The 20,834-nt window shown below is 37.5% G+C and overlaps 1 protein-coding gene across 8 annotated transcripts; it reads left to right on the top strand.

The window, feature by feature from the left end:
• The first annotated feature begins 5,983 nt into the window (after positions 1-5,983).
• Positions 5,984-14,830, top strand: LOC112291619 (auxin response factor 12). Of its 8 annotated transcripts, XM_090255868.1 has the most exons (17): positions 5,984-6,762; positions 8,668-8,731; positions 8,850-8,929; positions 9,141-9,253; positions 9,375-9,473; positions 9,731-9,790; positions 10,003-10,155; positions 10,295-10,379; positions 10,599-10,689; positions 10,876-11,040; positions 11,315-11,437; positions 11,571-11,646; positions 11,871-12,006; positions 12,139-12,737; positions 12,868-13,359; positions 13,598-13,788; positions 13,922-14,830. In XM_090255868.1, the coding sequence occupies exons 1-17, from the start codon at positions 6,693-6,695 to the stop codon at positions 14,124-14,126; spliced, it is 2,802 nt and encodes a 933-aa protein (XP_090111994.1). In that variant the 5' UTR covers positions 5,984-6,692; the 3' UTR covers positions 14,127-14,830. The 8 variants fall into 8 exon arrangements, 7 of the variants coding, with proteins under 7 accessions (XP_090111994.1, XP_024395057.1, XP_073394704.1 ...); XM_024539289.3 differs by having other exon boundaries at positions 5,986-6,762; positions 8,678-8,929; XM_073538603.2 differs by having other exon boundaries at positions 5,986-6,762; positions 8,675-8,929.
• Positions 14,831-20,834: the final 6,004 nt, after the last annotated feature.

Genomic DNA, 20,834 nt, shown 5'->3' with positions numbered 1-20,834 from the left:
TAATGCCATGAGGCAAGAATCGAACCCACCATGTTCTCCTTATCGTCAACCTTCTGCAATGCACCAACCAAGTTTTATGTGAGGATGTGTGATTTGGGGGTTATCTTCGGCAGAACTAACAGTATATGTACGCGAGGAAACTTGTGTGTACGTTTTATTTTTTATTTTTTTAAATGTTTCTTTGCAAAATTTTGGATGCCAGTGGTCACAGGATTGGATGCCTATGTTAAGAGGAGAATACAGCAGGGGCTTGTGGGTCAAAAGGACCCGGAAAATGATGGCTGATTCACTGCACATTCACTTCCAGACCAGGAGTTCATCTAAATTGTCCAAATACCACGTCGTGTATGTAATTCCTAAAGAGGTATTAATCTAATCTCTTGTCCCGACTGAATCAGTTCATATTCATCTCAGATCAAGTACTGGCAGAAACAATATCTAAATGCTGTTAGTTGGTTGAATGTGATTGTGTTATCTGTGACATTCTCACGAAATGGAGCACCGCTCTCCATACATGCATGAAGTGAAATAACAAAGAATGTCTTCTCTACACACTTGAGCTTCAACTCATGGGGTGCACCTGACTAAGACTTTCCGATTCGAATCTGAACACCTTTCTCACATGAACATTTCGTCACTGTCATTGACATTCAATAGCATAATGCAATTGACAACTGCAGGGGAGAAGGCACAAAAATGGTTCCGGGGAGATAATATTCCAACCTAGGCCATGTCCACTTCAGACCTTCACTTTCCTGTTGAACACGATCTGTTAATTTATTACAAAGTATGTATATATATATATATATATATATATATATTTCTCTTAAATTAGATTATGAAATATATTAACATGGCCATAGAGAGAGAGTCTCATTGACAACCATCATCACCACTACCATCGTCAAATGGCCATCAGTTCGTAAATTTCCTCATTCTTCCCTACATTCTTTGTTTCGGTTTTTGATGTGTGAAAAATTTGTACACCACCATTGAGCCACATGAAGTTTTAATTAAGCTTTCGGTTCTGTTGTTGAGGTCAAGTACAACCCATTAGACAGAAGTCTGCACATGAGCGAGACGACAGTACCCAAGATTATCAGGCATTTAACGTCATTAAGTTAGTACCACATAATCTTATCTTGTGACTCCCGTCTCATCAGTGGCACCCTGCAGTGATTAACCCACTTGAACCCAGTGAAACTGATGAATCACTCCATTCTCTGTCTCTCTCCCCCTTCTCTATGTGTCTCGCCCTTTGTGCCAGTTGGTTACTCATTAATCCTTTGAGTCTGTTGCCATAATTGAACTCACTGCCTCGTTGACAGGATGTGGCTGAGAGAGAGTACCATTTTCGCCCCGCAGCCACGAACTTCTGGAACACACCCCCATTGAAACTCAATCTGAGCAGCTGCTGCAATTCCTCTCAGAATCTGGAAGACTCAGTGAGGCTGTGAAATTACAAACAAGACACCATTCCATTTTCAATTCCAATTCTGCAGGTGTATGCGCACTCAGCACAGTTGAAAAAGGACAAGGGAAGCACTTTTCTAGAGTGAAGAAATTAACTTGTGAGATCTTTCTTGTTTTGCTTTTAAGGAGATTTGGAAATCTTGTGCTTAGTTTGCTTGATTCCCCAGGGTGTATGAGGAGATGCTTTGTACCACATCGACTCATGGATTTGTGATGTGATTGAATAGAATATTTTTTTTTATTAGTAGTAGTAGTTGTAGTAGGTGAGGTTTATTGAGTTATGATTATTTTACTCTGTTACTTGTGCTGGTTTGTCATACAAATGTAAATGTAGTAGGCAATGTATGTATGAATACTGTTTTTGAGGATTGGAAACATGTGAGGTAAATGTTGTTTTCACTGCACACCCTGCAATTTTTTCTTCTTCATTTTTTTCCATGATTTTTTGCTTTTGATTTGTGGGTCGTTGGGTTTGATGTGTGATCATTTGTGGTGGTAATAGAAATTATATTCAAGGTGAAAAATGGAACAGCCTTGCATACAATTTGATTAGTCAAATAAGCTTTTTTTCCCTAATAATTCTTTTTTGTTTGAATGATAAGGGTAGTTTGTTTTTATTATGGCCTTTTTCTCTCTCTTTTTTTGTATTTTGTTACAATCAACCCATCAAACATGAAGATGCAAATATATTTATATATATATATATATATATATATATTTGGAACAAACTATGTATAAATTATATTTAATATTCATGTCTGGGCCAAATCTTTACCACTTTATCTTACAAACTTGTTCAAGCAATTGTTGGACAAAGTAACTTGTAAGACAGATGGAAGAAAAAGAAAAAGAAAAGGATATTATTATTATTACCATTATTTGAGTTTCTTGAAATTTACAAATTTTTCTACATGAATCAAAAAACCATCTTGTATTTATCTTATAATTGGAATCTCTTCAAGTCTTTGAATATGTTAATATTTATGTGATTAAACATGTATGTCTCTGTGTGTATAAGTGTGTGTATGGAATTAATTTATTTACGCAACAGAGAAGATGCCATTCCTCCTCAAGAGAAACAGAGCTAACTGGTATGCACAGTACCAGGAATCCAAATAACTTCACAACCTGGTTCAACCTTGAATGCAAAAAAAAAATCACACCCCACCAAAAAAAGATTTATTTTTGATATTTGATATTGTTCCCTTGGAATCCTATTGCAAAGAATATGGGGGGAGGGGGGCTTGAGTGTGAGAGTGCAAAGCTGAGAGTGGGGGGCAATGAGAGCACCTTGTGCTACATAGAATGCAGCAGAAGGGGCCACTGGAACAGGAACAGTTGAGTGTGAGTGTGAGTGTGAGAGTGAGAGTGGGTGAGAGACAATCAATCAAACCATCAATCTATGAGAGAGAATTAGAATGGGTGAGAACACATTCATGGGATGGATGTGAAGGGAGGGCTATGAGTTCACTGCAACATCCATCCACACTGATATTTTTAGGTCCATTGATTAGATGAGAAGAGAAGACCAGGTCAATTCTACAGGAGGAGGAATTAATCGAATAGGGCTTGGGGGGTGAAGAAATCACACAGTGTATGTATGTTCCTGCTTTGGGGGCCCATCAGATGATGTTGGTTGTTTGGGGAACACACTCACACACATACACACACTAGGGCAACAAATGGCACAGTTCCAGAGGAAACTACATCATAAATAAATAAACAAACTGTAACAGTAAAGGAAATTTAGTATAGAAAGCGAAAAGAATACATCTTGGGTTGGAATAGCCCCTCATAAAGGTTTTAATAGGTCTGGGGTCGGGTTGGGCTTGGTTTGGGTGGAGGAGGACGGTTGCTTCATGGGAGGGGAAGACGTATGTATCATTCATTCCTTTGAGGATGAACGGAGGATGAATTTGTGAGGTTTGGACGGATGACAACCAAATAATGTATACAGAGTTAACTTGTACATTGGATTTACAATATATACAAAATAAGAGGTTTTAATAATGATTAAATCTTTAATGAAGTACCATCTCTATGTGCTGTAAAATACTAGGATTTTTCATTTTTACAAGATGTAACACATTTTTTTATGTGCAATTTGTTTGTGTGTTATGTATTTTTATGCAGAAAAGGGTAACATGTTGTCTTCAGAAGAAATTGACTCAAGCTACTAAATCAAACTTATCTTTACTTTATTCATTTATTTTTTTAAAGTGGATGAACTACTAAATCTGACTTGTGAGAAATAAAGTGAAATCAAATGTGAATAACTCAATGACCAAACAATAAGTTCAATTACAATTCATGCTATATTTCCTTTTCGTATGTGTAACCTTTCTAGAAAAAGTATAACTATTTTTAGTTACCTTTAAGTTTTTTATATCATTCATCAATGTTTAAAAACCATCAAAGTGATTATTAATTAAAATAAGTTTAACCTTATGCAACTCCATGACAGCCCTTGAAAGTTTCTATATAAAAGTATATGTATATATAATTGAGCTTCTTTCATGTGTTTTAATAATAATAATAATAATAATCATAAGTGAAAGGAAAAGAAAAAAGAAAATGCCCACACGCCTGCAATTCCATTGAACTTTTAACATTTCCTCTTTGAACTATTTGAATGCATTCCAATAGCATTACAAAATTACAATCTTTTTGTACCAAAGCCAGAGTTCAAATATGATGGAGGTTATTTAATCAAACTGGACGCAAGAGTACCACAATGCAAACTCATAATATGACAACAACTTAAAAGTCTAATGTAGTTAAGCTTTTCTCAACAGTATTGTCTAGACGTTCTTACTTCTGCCTTCTACAGTGTTAGGATGCAAGTTTCTTGCTGCTTGGTACTCATTTACATTAATCAGAACATTGAGTATACCCCAAAAGAAATTTTACCAAGGGAAGAAGCAAACATATATCTTATAACTATTAAAATTAAGATATAACTTGCATAATTAGACTTAAGATTAAAAAAATTATTTGATCTATTTTTTGGCATTTTCTTGTTTTATATTATTTCAAAAGCCCAAGCCTTGCATAAGAGTTCTATTTACCAAGCATCTGTTAATGACATGAATCAAAAAAGAATTTTGAAAAGCTATTATAAGTATGTGTCATTATAAAGGTAAAAGCAAAGAATCAATTATCAAAAGGTCATTGAATTGTTTACTCCGAATTGTATTGAAAATTTGTATTAATTTTTTTAACCTCAGCCATTTCTTTTTTTTAATTCAAAAATCAATTTACTCTCTACAACCAAAAAAAAAAAAAAAAAAAAAAAAAAACTTGGCACATTTATGCTAGTCACAGAATTACAAGCCATGTTTGGAATTTGTTTTACAGTTATTGATGGGTAAAAAGTCAAAAGGTGTCAAGATGGGCTTCCACAACTTCAACAACTTATTTTTAATTTTTTAATTTTTTTATATATAAATGTTCTCCCAAGACGGACTTCCACAGAGGCTCATTTAGGGCAGCAGTTTTCACCAGCTGCTTGGGTAATTAACTGCCCCCATAATCTTAATTCCTTAATCTCAATCCGTAATCCTTAGATTATAACCAATTATGTGTATATATGTAAAATTTCTCCTGCCCAAGGTCATTGTGAATGGAGGTTCCTACAAGAAGACATTCCACGGGAGGCAATCACAAGAATGTCCTGTCAAACCGCCTTACGAGAGTGTGTACCCCAATTTCATTAACTTGTTTTTTTTTTTCTTTGGGTAATATCTGTCGGTCAAACCCACTAGGGCCGTATATTAATGAGGTAAACACCAGTTATAGCTAAAGCTCAGAATATTAGATGCTTCTCAGATATGCATTGGCTTTGCTGTTGAGCGTTCATTCGTCCCAGAGATGAGATTAGAGAAGAGAGTAGCCATCAGTTAATGGAGCCCAACATGGCACACAATCTTTAGGCACCTTACTTCCTTCCTTCCTTCCTTCATTCAGTCTAGACTGGACTGGACTGGACTTGTCTGGACTGGTCTGGACTGCCCATGGAGTGACTGACTATTGTTTGTTCGACGTTTGACCTCCCAACTTTCTAAACTTGCTTGTCGTAGAACTCTCATCACTGAAGAAAGTAAGGTAGAAAGAAGGAAAGAAAGAAAATTTAGGGATGAAATTGTAACTGTATACATTCTCCCCATGGTGTATGAAAGCTAATCCTATCGCTCTTGTACATTCTATTTTACTACAAACGTAGCAGGACACGTTTACAGAAGTTTATCACCACAGGTCGTTTTCTATCTGTCACGAAGGATTTTGAACACAAGAACAAACAAACAGACATGATTGTTACTCCAAGTTGTATTTTATATTATTATTTATTATTAGATATTCACCGTGGTTTGGGAATTGCTTCATGACACAAGGAGCTTCATCCGAACCTGATGTGAGTGTGTGAGTGCATTGTGGGGGAGAAGAAGGGGAGGAGTGACGGTGAGTGCGATGTTTCGCCGATTCATCGTGGGCTCCGGGAATCATAAAAGGCGAGCCCCGGTAGAAGGAGAAGCACCATCATTCACGTCCACTTCCAGACGTGTACAAAGACATCCGCGACGACGACACAAGACACGCAACGCCCGATACGTACAAATCTGCGTCGATAGACGCTGACGACGTTCTTTCTCCGATGCATCGCACCCAACTCACTCCACTGGGCACCGATCATCAATGAGATCCTCGTACGCACCCACGCGCTGCGGGTCCGAGTTTGTTTTTTTATTTTTTTATTTTAGTTTTTTAGTTTTTTTTTTAGTTTTTTTTTAGTTTTTTTTTGTTTCGCTTTGTTTTGGGTACAGGACCGTCTTCGATGGTTTGGAGGCTGGTTGATTGACGATTCTCATGGCCGCCCCAACTTCAGCATCAGTGGCCTCTCTGTAGCAAGCTTGCCCTGAAGGTTTGAATTCTGACATCAGTGTAGTGGCAGCTCAGAACGAAGAGGCGGAGAGCTTCAATGGGAAGAGATTGAGAGTTTGACGCGAGCGAGAGAGAAGGAGCTGGGGAGGTTGTGAGGGAGTCGATGGAGGTTGTGGGAGTGGGCCTAGATTTGAGCGATTGTAGGAGGATTTGAGGGCCAGGGAGTGGGATTGCCAGTGGAGAGCGGGATAATGACGGATTTGGTATGGCGCTACTTGAAGAGCGTTGAATCGATGTGCTGAGGGGGACGAAGTGTGGGCGAGGGCAAGATTGGATTGGTCATGGATGTGTCGGGAGAGGAGGATCACTCAATGTGCTTAACTAGGAGCTTGAGTCCTGGGTTTTTGAGCGGTGAGTACTGGCTTTCTGAGTTGGTGCTTTGATGTTGTAGTATGAGCGGCTGTGCCGTGAGCCCTGTGGTGTGGTGTGGTGGGGTGGATGATATGGAGTGTGAGGAAAGGAGGAGTGGCAAGTGCAATCTCTACACTACCAGGATGTGTAGTGGTCTGTACATGCTGCTTACCATGCTATGGGCTCTCCCTCTTCTTGCAGTTTGTAGATACATGAAGTGTGGGAGTGATCCTGAATTCGCTTCAGTCGGCGGGATTGCCAGGTGAGAGTAGAGATGGACCCAAAGAGGTTCTTGCGGGGGTCTGACGTGAAGTCGCGGGTTAGAGACAGTCTTCTTCGAGTAGCTGACTGTCATGAGTCATTCTGCTGGAAGTTTTTGGTTAATCTTAACAGCTGGTGTCAGCGCCCACTGTTGCTTGGAGCTTGAAGGCTTGGGAAAACAATGGCGTGTACAGCAGATCAGAAAATGTCTGGAGTGTAGTAGATGGACTTCTTTGGAGATACTTGAACTTTAGAGTAAAGCTGTTAGTGATCACAAAGTTCGCCACTCCCTCCAGGTTGTGCGCGTACTTCTTCTTCACCGTTCCCTCCCTCTCCGCGTTTGGAAGTTGATCTTCGTTCTTTCACATTATTCTGGAAATAGCATTGAAGAGGTCATTTAATCATTGCCGTGTATCTGCCGTTGGGTACACTACCTCGAGACCTCTACCTGATTTCATTGCTCATCCGTTGTTCCATTCTCTGGGTGCCATTCGGCCAGCTATACGTTTAGAAAGATGAGTGGCAAAGCACAGATGCCATAAACTTTTTTTCTTTTCTTTTCTTTTTTTTTTTTTTTTTTTTTTTTCCACCGAGGCTCTAGGTTATTCACCTATTCGCTTTTGTCCCCTTGCTTTTTCATTGGAGGACTCGTCTACGGGCATGACATGCCATGAGACTGCGAGCGGTGTTTTGCACGCCACTTCGAATCCCTTATCGTAGTCGGTAGGAGTTATGGCATTCCACATTCTACTTGTTTGTCAGCTGACATATATTCGGGAATCATATGCGGTCAATTTTCATCTATTTTAACCCAGCTCCGATGCTCAGAAAGTAGAAGCTGATGGCCTAGATCCTTTTTCTGCCGACATTTTCCACCGTAGACGTCTAAACTTAAGCTTTGTATGCTGGGTCTTACACGCAAGTCTCATTACTTCTCGCCGTTAAGAATCGTTTGGTAACAAGGAACCTTCGACCGCCACAATTTCACGACAAGGCAGTTGTGAACCTCTTTGACTCACGCCTGCTCTGCACGAATTTACAGATTAGCCGATCGACAGTGCACTTCCTTTAAGCAATTCCTTAACTGTGTGCATGCGTTTCTCGCGAGTCCCATTATAGCCATATTTTCGCTTGTCAGTCAACTGAAACACAACTTGGGACGTAGCATACAGAAGATTGGAAGCTTATAAGAATTGTCCGACTGGAGGATCTGAGTAGTACACAATGAGATATAGAGTATGATTAGACCAGCAAGTTTGTACAGAGTTCAGGAATTGTATAGTTTCATGGTTGTAGTCGTCAAAGCAAAGGCACATTTTTGCTTTGCTGGTAGGCGATTTGTTGTATCCACACATCTAGCTATTTCAGGCTGGGGACATGAATGGTTTTATGTCAACTGTGCATACTGTCCTGTGATCTAGAGCAACCTTATTGCAGTCATGGCTAGACTGAGGATAGAGTTGTGCTTTTGAACAGCACGAATTGTAGAATGCTGGAGTGGTATGAGAGCAGTGGGTTCGAATCTCGTATTTGAGTGGAGGAAATCGGGACTATTACTAGGATGCAGAGCTAGATCGATGAGAAGTGCAAAGTATGCTATCCATTTTTACACCTGGATGTTGACAATGAACGATGGCGTGTTAGATTGCAGCAGATTCGCAAAATGGAGATGGAAGTATGGCTGGAGGCGTTGGAACGTAGGCTACAGGTTGGTACAGGAATCGATTTCTGTTGAAGGTGTAGTAGTGAGGGAGTTCAAGGCTTGACCGCGCGATCAGTTTTGAAACCTTTTTAAGATCATTTGGGTGGTTCTGCTTTCCCGCAAGATTGTTCATGTATCTTTGCAACGAAAGGCTGCCCAGTGTGGGGCCCAGTGTAGGTTCAATGGCTCAACCTGCTGAGAAAGGTACGTTCTTTAGACTCAATAGATATACCTGTGACTTATTCAATCAGCCGAAAAGCCCATGTGGTTTTCACTGCCTAGTTCGAGTTTACCTGAGAGTATTCGATGAGATAATTACACTTTTCGAAGCAGGTCAATCACTATGATGTATTTCCTACAAACAAGTGAAGCGTGATGGATAATCTATCTTACTCCAGGTCATCTTGTTTTGCAGTGGAGAAGAGGAGCCTCAACTCGGAGCTGTGGCATGCATGTGCCGGCCCCTTAGTATTATTGCCTCCTGTCGGTAGCCGGGTGGTTTACTTTCCACAGGGTCACACAGAACAGGTAATGAATTGTGATTGCAGTCGTGCAAGTGCACGTTAAGTGCAAATTTGCTGGCACAATGTGGATGCATGGCTAATGCGTGTTGGTATACCGTATTCAGTCGTTAGTTTCATTTTGGCAGGTAGCAGCATCAATGCAGAAGGAGGTTGATGCTCATATTCCTAATTATCCCAACCTTCCATCACGGCTAGTCTGCCTGCTTGACAATGTCACGCTTCATGTACGTACCCTCAAGTCTTCTATTTTGCACTTCATTTGTATGCTTTCGCGATTTACATGTCTGAGCCACGTATGAGGGGCAATATATACTCAGCCGATACCCCATCTATGATCACTACACTACATATGTAGAATTTGGGATTTTTTGGTAAAATTCAGTTTTGCAATTCAAGCGTGAACCTCCACTTCATTTTTCCAGTTCGAAACTGCCTTTGTGAGTTCCTGATCATTGTTGAGTGTCTCTTCTGGTGGCATCAGGCTGATATTGAGACGGATGAAGTGTATGCTCAGATGACGTTGATACCCGTACCTCCTACTGTGAGTACCTAGCAACTCCTACTTTAACGTGAATCTTAGTGAAGTATGATGAGTGGTTATTGCTATATGCAAACCCATGAAAGTACTTGTGATGGCAGAACGGACGAATGGATGATCTGCTTGAAGGTTACTGAATCTCATAGACTTGTATACATGCAATCAATCAAAATTTTCAACTTTGTCGTGCACTTGCTATTCTACCTCCTTTGCAGAATGAGAAAGACGCTCATATGTCTCCTGATATTGAAATGCGAAGTAGACAGCCAACAGAATATTTCTGCAAGACCTTGACGGCTAGTGATACTAGCACACATGGTGGCTTCTCTATTCCACGAAGAGCTGCTGAGAAAGTTTTCCCTCCCCTGGTACATCAGAACTTGTACACTTTTATGCGTCTCATCATGTCTTCTCGCGACCACCTATCGTTGTCATCTGTCTAGTGAGTACTTGATTAGTTTCTACTATTACCTGGAAGTTAATACTTACACAAAAAAATCTGTACAGGACTACGCTCAGATCCCACCAGCTCAAGAACTAAAAGCTCGGGACCTACATGATCAGGAATGGCACTTTCGACACATATATCGTGGTATAGAGAAATTTGAATTTCGAAACTTGTTCCCAGCGAACTTCCTATTATGCATAGGCTATTTGCATTTTCTGGTGGGAAGGATTTAGAACTTTTAGGTTATGTTTAGATGTAAGGTTGTGTGGTTGATTCGTTTTAAATTCTGGATTTGCTTGTGTGGATGAAGCTTAATGAAAATGGATGCTGGGATTCATTTTATTTTCGGTATGTCAACCGCAGGTCAACCACGAAGACACCTTCTAACAACAGGCTGGAGTGTCTTTGTTAGCGCTAAAAGGCTTCAAGCTGGTGATGCAGTTTTGTTCACTAGGTATGCAATGAGAACGGTCTGTCATTCAATGTAGTTCATTGACAATTTTCCAGGCTGAGTTCTTCCGTGCAAACCTGACTGTACCTAGGCATTCGAACTTGGAAAGCAATAAAAACCCACATCAACCACGTGACCGTTCATGTGCATGTTTTTGAGATTTCTATTTAATCATGATGTTGTATACAGGGATAATAAAGGCCAATTGCAGCTTGGAATTCGTCGACAAAACAGGCAACAAAGGGTGATGCCCTCGTCAGTGTTGTCAAGTGACAGCATGCACATTGGAGTACTAGCAGCTGCAAATTATGCAGCTGCTACAAGTAGCCGTTTCACCATATTCTATAATCCGAGGCACTTTCCTTATTGTCAAATTCTCTCTACTGCAAATGCGTGTTTGAAAGAAAACAAATATATATATATATATATATATATATATACATATATATAATCTTGAGAAATAACGAGGATTGGAGTGACAAAAATCTGTTATCTTTGTAGAATCATCAAGGTCAACCTTCCCGAGGGATTTTTTTTATCTCCATTCAACTTAATTGTTTATCTCGCCTCGTGGATTTTTCGATCTTCGACTTATTCAAACTATTGTTTTGCAAATATGTAAATGCAGGCAAAGTCCGTCAGAGTTTGTCATTCCTGTTGCCAAATACCAGAAGGCTATTTGCCATCTCCAGGTCTCAGTTGGGATGCGGTTTCGGATGGTTTTCGAAACCGAGGAATCCAGTGTTCGAAGGTGTAACTGGTCTATTTAACTTGCTAGTCGTCGCTTGTCGTTTTATATGCTTCATCCTGCCTAAGCTTGTGTGTTTTGCTTGTTAGATTAACTCGATTATCATTCCTCTTGCTTACTACGCTTTGTGCTGTAGATATATGGGAACAATCACTGGAATGGGAGATTTAGATCCAATTCGTTGGCCCAACTCCCACTGGCGTTCTTTGAAGGTTTGGACTTCTTGTGGCTTCGTGGTTGTGGTTTATTTGAGATACTCTTAAAGTGTGTCATCGTCCTGCGAGCTGGTCACATTGCGCATTGTCTTCCCGGTCATTTATATTCCTTTGTGAAAGTTTTCACCATCTGTAGTAATTGTATTTAAATTACATGCATGGCGATACTGATTTTGGTGTGCATTTATAAAATTACATATTGTTAATATAATATTGTGCAGGTTGGTTGGGATGAATCAACCGCAGGTGAGAGAAAAAAACGAGTTTCACTGTGGGATATAGAACCGTTGACATTTCCGTATGTTCTGTGTCCCCAACCCCTTGCTTTTCGAGCGAAGCGTCCACGAGGAGGAAGAGGTGAAGGATTTGGTCTGCCTTGTCTATAAGGCACAATCTAATCACCTTCTAGCATGTATTTGTGGGTCCTTGCTAATTGTTCTGGCGATGTTGCCAGCCACTGACATACAGGATTTTATTATTTTGTGACAGATGAGGAGACAGACTCCATGCTGAAGAAGTCATCATTTTGGTCAGGAGAGAACAGCACTGATGCACTCGGAAGATTAACTTTTCGAACTCCTTCTCTGGATTCGTGGATGCGGCCCAAGCAACCTGGGTTACCAATGCAGGAAAACGAGCATTACCGAGCGCTTGAAGCGGCAGCTCTGGAAGAGATCCGCACCACGAGCACTGCAAAAAACCCAATGTCTCGTGTACAGTCTTCTATCCCCTCTTCACAAATGCAATTCCAGCCGCCACACGTCTTGAGGCAATCGAGTCAGCATGGTGAGCTACACATGCCCGAGGCTTCTGGGCCATTGCTTCAACTTTCATCTAGTCGTCCTCAGTCTCCATTTGAGGTAGGAATCAATATGCCTCAATGCTCGGGGTACAGTGAAGGGAAAATTCACATGGCTTCATCACTTTCTGCCTCTGAGTCATTTCCTCTTCATTCCATGTTGGGCCGAACTCACCTCGGGTGTGACACTGTACAAGTTACGCATGTGATACGGCCAGGTAAAAGTGCCCAGCAAAATCTATCTGGAGCCGCTATTCATGGAAGCAGTGCAGTTGTGCGTGACCCTCAGGTATCTAATTGTAATTATGGTTGTATTTTGCTTGCTTGGTATTCCTAGCCTTAGGGAAGAGGTCTCGAAAAGGTCTACTGTGTGCAAAATTTTCCCGTGTTTACGAAAAGAATGTGCCTATGTGTGACAGGTATCTCCATCTTGGTATCCACCTAATCGAGATCTGAATCAATATGACGTGTCTGTTCGTATGAACCAGTTGGATACTTCACCAACCTCGAGAAATCCTGGCTCTTTTACTTTCCCACAACAGGGTGAGGGAATCGGCCAATCTAACCTGGCAGCGCTGCCAGCACCTACCTCATCTTTCATGTACAGGGAAAGTGGCCAGGCGCAAGATTTAGTGCAGTCAGACCGTCGTCTTCTATTCGGGGTCTCAATTGAGCAGCAGCCACTTGGGGACTCACATTCTGTTACATCCCGTCACCCTCAAACATTTGTCAAGAACAAGGATGCTCAGAGTCGTTTCCCAGGCAACATCATGCTTCAAGGATCCTACTGCCCTTCTACTACTGCAGACATTCCTACTGTGGGTGGCGTGGTTCTTGACAAAATTGGTGTATTTCAGAGATGTGCACCATGGTCAATCATGTCACCTGCTCCTATGCGGACGTTTACGAAGGTGAGGTTATCTAGAGAAGATTTCTGCATTATCTGCATGATATAAACAAGGTATAGCTCGAGATGCCCGGGTAATTATCTCTTTCAGGCAGTTAGATTGTGTTCCTTGAAATCGAACATGATTCTTCTGAATTATGTCTTTTAACATTGTCTTGGGCTGTTGCAATGCAATTAATATATTCACTACATGTGAATGACATGTACTAAACGATGCATTTTGATGCTTGTTTGCCACCCAGGTCCATAAGCTTGGAAGTGTAGGCAGGTCAATAGACGTTCAGAAGTTCCAGAACTATTCAGAGCTTCGAGCCGAGCTGGCTCGGCTATTTAATCTGGAGGGCTTGTTGGAAGATCCTCAAACATCAGGCTGGCAACTTGTGTTTGTAGATAATGAAAATGACATCCTTCTTGTTGGAGACGATCTGTGGGAGTGAGCACACGAGCTTCACCTACTTGCTGTCCTTCGACAAATCTAACACCATTCTGTAGCTTATATAGGAAGATTGAAAGAATCCTCCTTGCAATCACGAATTAAATTGTTCACATGCTCTGGTTCTTTGCAGGGAATTTGTGAGTTGCGTGCGATCGATCAAGATTCTGTCACCAAATGAAATATTGCGGATGAGTCGGGAACAACTTGAGATTTTGAACCCTGTCCCGATGCAGCTGCGCCCGACGTGCAGCAATTCTGAGGACGCCCGCACTCAACTGTCTCCTGCCAACGCCTCGACTATGTCCTTAGAGCATGGACACTCTGGTGCCGGATGAAAAGGGACGAGGTCTCGTAACCCCAGGAGAAATAAATCTGGCACACACCAGTTCTGCATGGATTGAATGAGCCCAAGGTTCTTATGCTTCAAGACGTCAGCTCACAGTTTGAGAGCACGCATCTCATGGCGGCACCGAAGATGAACAACAGCTGCAGTCTCAGAGCACTACGATGAGCTTGCTAGAGTTATGTTCTTTGGGGCTCGTTGTAATGTATCCCGTTACGAGACAGTTACAAGAGCAGAGTAACTCAACAAAACTGTGAAGGGATTAATAGTCATGTGACCTGCAGCTGAAAAGTGCGATTTTAACCGGCGACCTGAGCAATCATTCGGTTGATGACATATAACATATCCGAAAAATCGATAGAGATTGAGGAGCTTCTCTGAAGGCCTGCGGTGCGCAAGACATAATTTGATGAATTCACTCCCTAGATCTAAACAGGCTGCGTAGCTTGAAGTTAGCTTCTGAAATAGTGAGAAAAGATAAAACTGAAGAGATCTTTGCAAGAAAGCTGGGCTATACTTAATTTTTGTGTTTAGCAGCCTAGAATTCATATGAGCTCTTTTCCGAGGTACAATACTTGGGGCATCTTCTACAGCATCTTCTAGTGATCAGAGTGTTTTACAATTGTTCACTACTGGTTTTAGTTTCAGAAGAATTGCCAGCGGGACTTGGTTCAAGTACTCAGCTTTTAAGTTCCACTGCAAATGTGATTGATGCAATGTGTGCCACAGTATGAGTAGGTGTAGTGTCTAGAAAGTTACAATTAGCATATTTATATGCTGGAAGGAATTAATAGTTTACGTGCATTGACAGGTCACAAAAAGGTTTTGGTCATGTATTGCTTCAATTTTTTTGTGACCTGTCAATGCCCTGTCATGTATGCCTCTTGTATTGCTTCAATCACAAGCTAGACAAGTCCATCTTGTAAGTACACAGGGTGATGGTCATGATCCATGTGCAGTACACTTGACAGTTGGGTAGTGCAACTACTCTTAAACAGTACTGTTTTGTGCTTTTGTGTGACAGTCCAGTCAATTAATTTTGGTTCTTATTTTCTTTTTGTCTCTAGTTCTTTTGCAATTACGTTTATTCAACAGGTTCTACTGTTTTCAGTACAGCTCAAGAACCGTGTTTGAAATTTTAATAGATAGATGATTTTGTCATCTTTACTTCTGCATAATATCTTTAGTATGTGTGTTGTACATATCACTGTTGGTGAACTCATCATGTACAAGAAGCACTTGTATCATTCTGTTGTGGTTGCTTGTGTCAATCTATTTATTTCTCAAGTAGTATTAATGTGACAATTTTATGAGGTTTATTTTTTAATGTATATGTATATATATATATAATTATTTATTTGTAAGATTTTTTTAACAAAATTGTTTTAGTCAAGTATCATTAAGTTTTATCAATTAGTTTTGAATGATCTTGTGATGAATTTAAAGAATTATTTTTGTAAGGGGATTTTTATACCTACAAGTCTTCTTCAAAAGACCAAGATACAAAAAGTTTTAGAAAGGTTGTCTATTTGGTAAAGAAAAAATTTCTTTTGGAAGTCTTAGCTTTTGGGGATAAAATCAAATAAAAAAGATCCATGAAAGTAATCAAATCACTTTTTTATTATAACATTTCATATGGTAATTTGCATCTTAATTTTGAAGGTTATGATAAATCTAAAAATAATAATAAGCATATAAATATAAATACATATACATACACCAAATTCTATGCACATTTTAACATGACTTTTTAAAATTTTGTAAAAACCACTTCTTTGAGATTAGAGTATTGCAAATTATAAGAGATGATACTATTCATGCCATATAGAAGAAAGAAAGAAAGAAAGAAAGAAAAAATACATTCCACCTCATATTTCTTTTCAATGTTTTTTTTCTTATTTTTTAAAATTACAAAACTAACTATGTGAGGCTTCTCAATTTTAATCTATCACAAGCTTTGATATGTAAGGTTTTCCACCTTCTCTTCTAACTATAAAGGCTTCTTTAGATATGAAAAAAATATATCAAGAAATGATACTATCTCTATGATCCTTTTTTATCATGCAATAATAATTTAAATTAATTATATGTAAAAATAAAAACACGAATAACATATTAATGACCTGTATTTTTTATTTTTTGAAATAATCAATTAATACTAAAATATATAATCAAAACCTTAATATAAATTATATTGTAATTTTTAAGTTTAAGTTTTAAAATATTTTATTTTAATTATCTAATTTAATAAAATTTAAATTTTAAATAATTATAATTATAAAAAATATAGATACAAGAATAAAAATGCATAATTTAGAAAAAAATTATTTTAGATTATTTTTGTATAAAATTTAATAATAATACATAAGTTTTAAATACAAATTCATCATTAATATTCATGCTACATTGTTTTTGGAATTTTTTTAAGGTTCCAAAAGTAGCTTATTTGCAAATCAAAATATAGCTTTATTTTTAAAATTTTAATAATAAGAGTAAATATATTGTTTTTAAACCATGTAAAGCTTTTGTAATGCTTTAAACTATTGTGCATGCATAATATCTTTTCAAAAAAAAACAAAAACAAAAACAAACAATTTAGAATACATCTTTGTCATATTTCATAATAAAGAAACTAATTTTGATTGTTGCAATATTTAGAAAGGAAAAAGTATGTCTACCAAAAAATTATATTTGAAAGAAATATTAACTACCAATTATTATCTAAGTTTGTTCAAAATTCAAAGTTGTAATATTCAAAATATTGATAGTTGTTTAAAGTACTTATTTGTTGTATTGAGCAAAATGAAATCAACATATAGTTATCTAAGTGATTTAAAGTTGGCATTTGTGAACAAATTATTATACCAAAGTAAGTGCAATTTGTAGATTTTGATAAATTATTGCATATTCAACTTGATAAGCTTTATTCAAATAGCAAGAAATTGTTTGTTTGTAAGTATATACAATGAGCCTTGCTTAGTGACAATATTAGTTATATCTTGCCATGGTTAAATAAATGTTAATATAATAGCCTTCAATAATGTGTTCATTTTCTTTGAAATTAAATTATTGAATGTTTGATGCACTAAAAAACTAAGCATGTCTAATATCCCTCTTACAACAATTTGAAAAATACATGTTATTGACAACTAAGTCATCTAGTGATAGTAATGCAAGTTCATGTAGCTTTAGTAGCCCCTTTATGTTGACCATTTGACAATGTGTTGCAATTAAAAGTTTTAGTTACTTATATTGTTGTAAAAAAAAACTTTTTTAGTTCCTAAAGAGCTGTAAGAATAATATTTGTTTATTCAAAGATCCTTCAATTAAAAATTAAAGAATTCACCACATCAAAAATAAAACACAAGCATGCTTCTTTACTCTCAAACATTATTGTTTTATAACTTGATGAAACTTATAGCATTTGGCAATTGCAGCAATAGATAACTACTAAGTGTTAGCCACTTTTAATCAAATTATTTTTATTTGTGAATTATTTATTTATTTATTTATTTTTTTGTTGGAGATGTCCAATTAAAGCAGTCAAGTTATCTCAGAATTAATAATCTAAAGTATTGATAAAAGTATGTTGCATGAGTAGATATAGCTAATGCAAATCATACTAGATTTAAATGATTCTATGCAAAGAAACAAGTTTAGTTTGGATAGTAATACCATTAATTTAGCCAATCATACTTCAATTGTTGTTAATCAATGCATTCATTATTTTTTGTTTTCATGCATGGAAAACTACATCTTTAAATGCAACTATTATTTTAAACATAATTTTACCAATGTATCAATCAAATAGAAGAATAAGAAACAAATGAATTTTTTGTATGGTTGTATTATAAAAGGATTAACAATATACATCTAGATAAGACATATTTTAATGTATTAAGTTATCTAAAAAAATTTAGAGTGTTCAAACCTTCAAAATAATATCTTATAGATTCTATAAAGAAATTATTCAAATAATTTGGGCATAATTAGAGATAATGGTGTTATTGGCACCTTATAGTTAATCAAGGCCAGAATAATCTAATGTGGTCTAAATCAAAGGGGCTACTATTTAAAATATAATACCACATAAGAGATACTTGACATAAAATATAAAAATAAAAATAAAAATGTTGTAATTATGACTTCATAACTAGAAATTTTACCATCCTTGTTACTAACTTGCGGTTGGAAGATACTAATAGCACATTTATGCATGAAATTTTTAATATAAATAGTATAATATATAGCTTCTCTAATAATAACTTCAACAAGTAATTTATTCAAGAGAAATATAATAGGCTTATTTATTATCAAAATGAGAGTCTAAGATGTTGACAAATAGAGTGTTAATAATGCAAAAGAATAATTTCTTGTCTTTATTAGATATCAACTATTGATACTTTGCCTATTTCTTTGAATGTTGTCCCAACCAATGCTATTTATAATTATTAGTGGTGAAGGCATTAAAATAATTGATATGGATTATTTCCATGTGCTTGCATCTAATGTCTTCTTCTTTGTCAAAGGCAAAATAAAATAACAAGCAACACTAAATACTTTGAAAGAATTTGGATCTCAAGTTTTAATCATTAATCAAAACTTCCTAGCATATTGTCATAGACATCCATATTTACTCTAATAATTACCTATATGACTAGATAGAAGTAGGTAAAAGTAGATTAATTTCATAACATCTTCTAGAAAAGCTTTTAGAAGCTTCATAGATGTGGTTTTGACTTTAAATGTATTTATAGTTGATTAATAGGTTAGAAACTTAATCAACAAGTTAATCACATGTCACATGTGTTAGTAGCTTGTGGAGCAAGTTAAGTATGTGGCGCACATATAGAAAACTTGCCTTATAAGCTAAGATATGTGTCTTGCAGTCAGCATGTGTTGGAGGTCCTATAGAACATTGCCATATAACTCTTAGTTAGGTAGAATATATGGACACAATTTTTGAATCAAAATATGAAAGGAAAATATTTTTTAAAATTTTAGATTCATGTAAATAAAAAAAATATGATTAAAAAATCTTTAAATCTTCAAAATTATATTAAATAAATAATAATATATAATTTAATAGTTGATTCATTTTAATCAAACATACAATAATATTTTTGAACAGTTTTGTTTTTATTTTTATTTTTTAATCAAGGTTGTAAATTTCCACGCCTTATCTTCAAAACATTATTGAAGTCTTATTTTTAAATTTGAGTGGATATTTAATTTCTATGTCTTAAATTTAATAAAGCACTCATTGAATCAAGTTCAAATTTAACAAAAATCTCAAATCAAATAATTAAGATATAGGATGATTTCTGATATAAAAAAAGAAAAAAAGAAAAAACACATTTAATACATAGCTGATTATTCAATTATTACATTGCATTTTATTTCTCAGCTTTTTTCATTGATTAATTCAATCATCCAATTGTATGTTGGATAACCTCCATTCCACCATGATTAAAAGTACCTTACTGGCCTCGTTTTTTTTTTACAAAATTTTCATATATTCTTTCAAAAAGAAACCTTGTATATAACACATCTGGAATGCATTTTTATATGAAATCGTTGATTATGGGTTTGTGTGCACTTGTGTAAGGACCCAGCAAGCTGCAGCATGTTGTCTAGCTACACAGTGACTGCATTTAAGCCTCTTCTCCAGCGCACAAACCACTTGTGGCTCTTAAAACCCCAAATTTGAGTGACCCAGAGTCAACGGATAATTTTAGCGATCTAGTTCATCTGAACCTGCAAGTTGAGCTCATCCAGAACATTAGAAAGTTCAATACACCAAAACAGAGCATATCCAAAATTATGGTACATATCACAGAAACACATTATCCCATGTTATGAAATCTGTATTCAAATACTATAAACCAAAGGCGTATGATCAGACTACAGAAATATAACACTATGTGTTGAAATTCCAGTATCAAAATCACTCGAATATCTTATCTTTACAGACGGCTCAAAAGCAGGGTAGAACAACCCCTTATCTTGAAACACAAGAAACAAAATAACAAAAGAGAGAGAGAATAGGAAATATTAAAAAAAAACAACAATTTCAGAATCTTAGAGTACTCGTGTATTTATTTTAGTTGCAAACGGTGTTGCTTTGCCGTGTCTGATTCAAAAAAGGTAAACTATAAAAGCAGCAGCTAGGTTGGGACTGAACCAAGATTCTAGAAGGGTATCAACTCGCAGTATTCATGTGCAGCGACACAACCACCTGAACTCAGAGACCAATGCCCAATGCTCCACCATGGGAGCTTATCCCCAATCTTTCCAAGGAACAAGGCAAAACACGACTGCAGGTGTGGAAAACAGAACCCAATGAATAAAAAATGAGAGTATGGCAAGCGTGTGGAAGGCTTGGACCAGCGGAAAGCAAGTGGTACAACCCTTCTCCCCTTGGTCTCCGGAATCAGGGCACGCTCCTCGACCTGTGCTACAAGTGAAAAACGGCGACGCGCCTTCGACGCCCCGCACGCACCACGCTCCCATCGTCTGCCCGCCCGTGCCTGGAGGTGTCGCTTCCCGCATGGCCCGCCACGTCTGCCACCCGAAACCAATATCGAGCCTAGGTGGCACGAACCATGTCCTACGTGGTACGGCCGTCGACTCCACCTCGGATCCACGTCGGATTTTAAGAGGAACGCACACAGGGAAAGGCGCGCGCGGCACACTTGTG

This window comes from Physcomitrium patens, chromosome 14 (genome assembly GCF_059467195.1).
Source record: "Physcomitrium patens ecotype Gransden chromosome 14, ASM5946719v1, whole genome shotgun sequence".
NCBI lineage: Eukaryota > Viridiplantae > Streptophyta > Bryopsida > Funariales > Funariaceae > Physcomitrium > Physcomitrium patens.
This window is presented reverse-complemented; position numbering and strand designations above follow the sequence as displayed.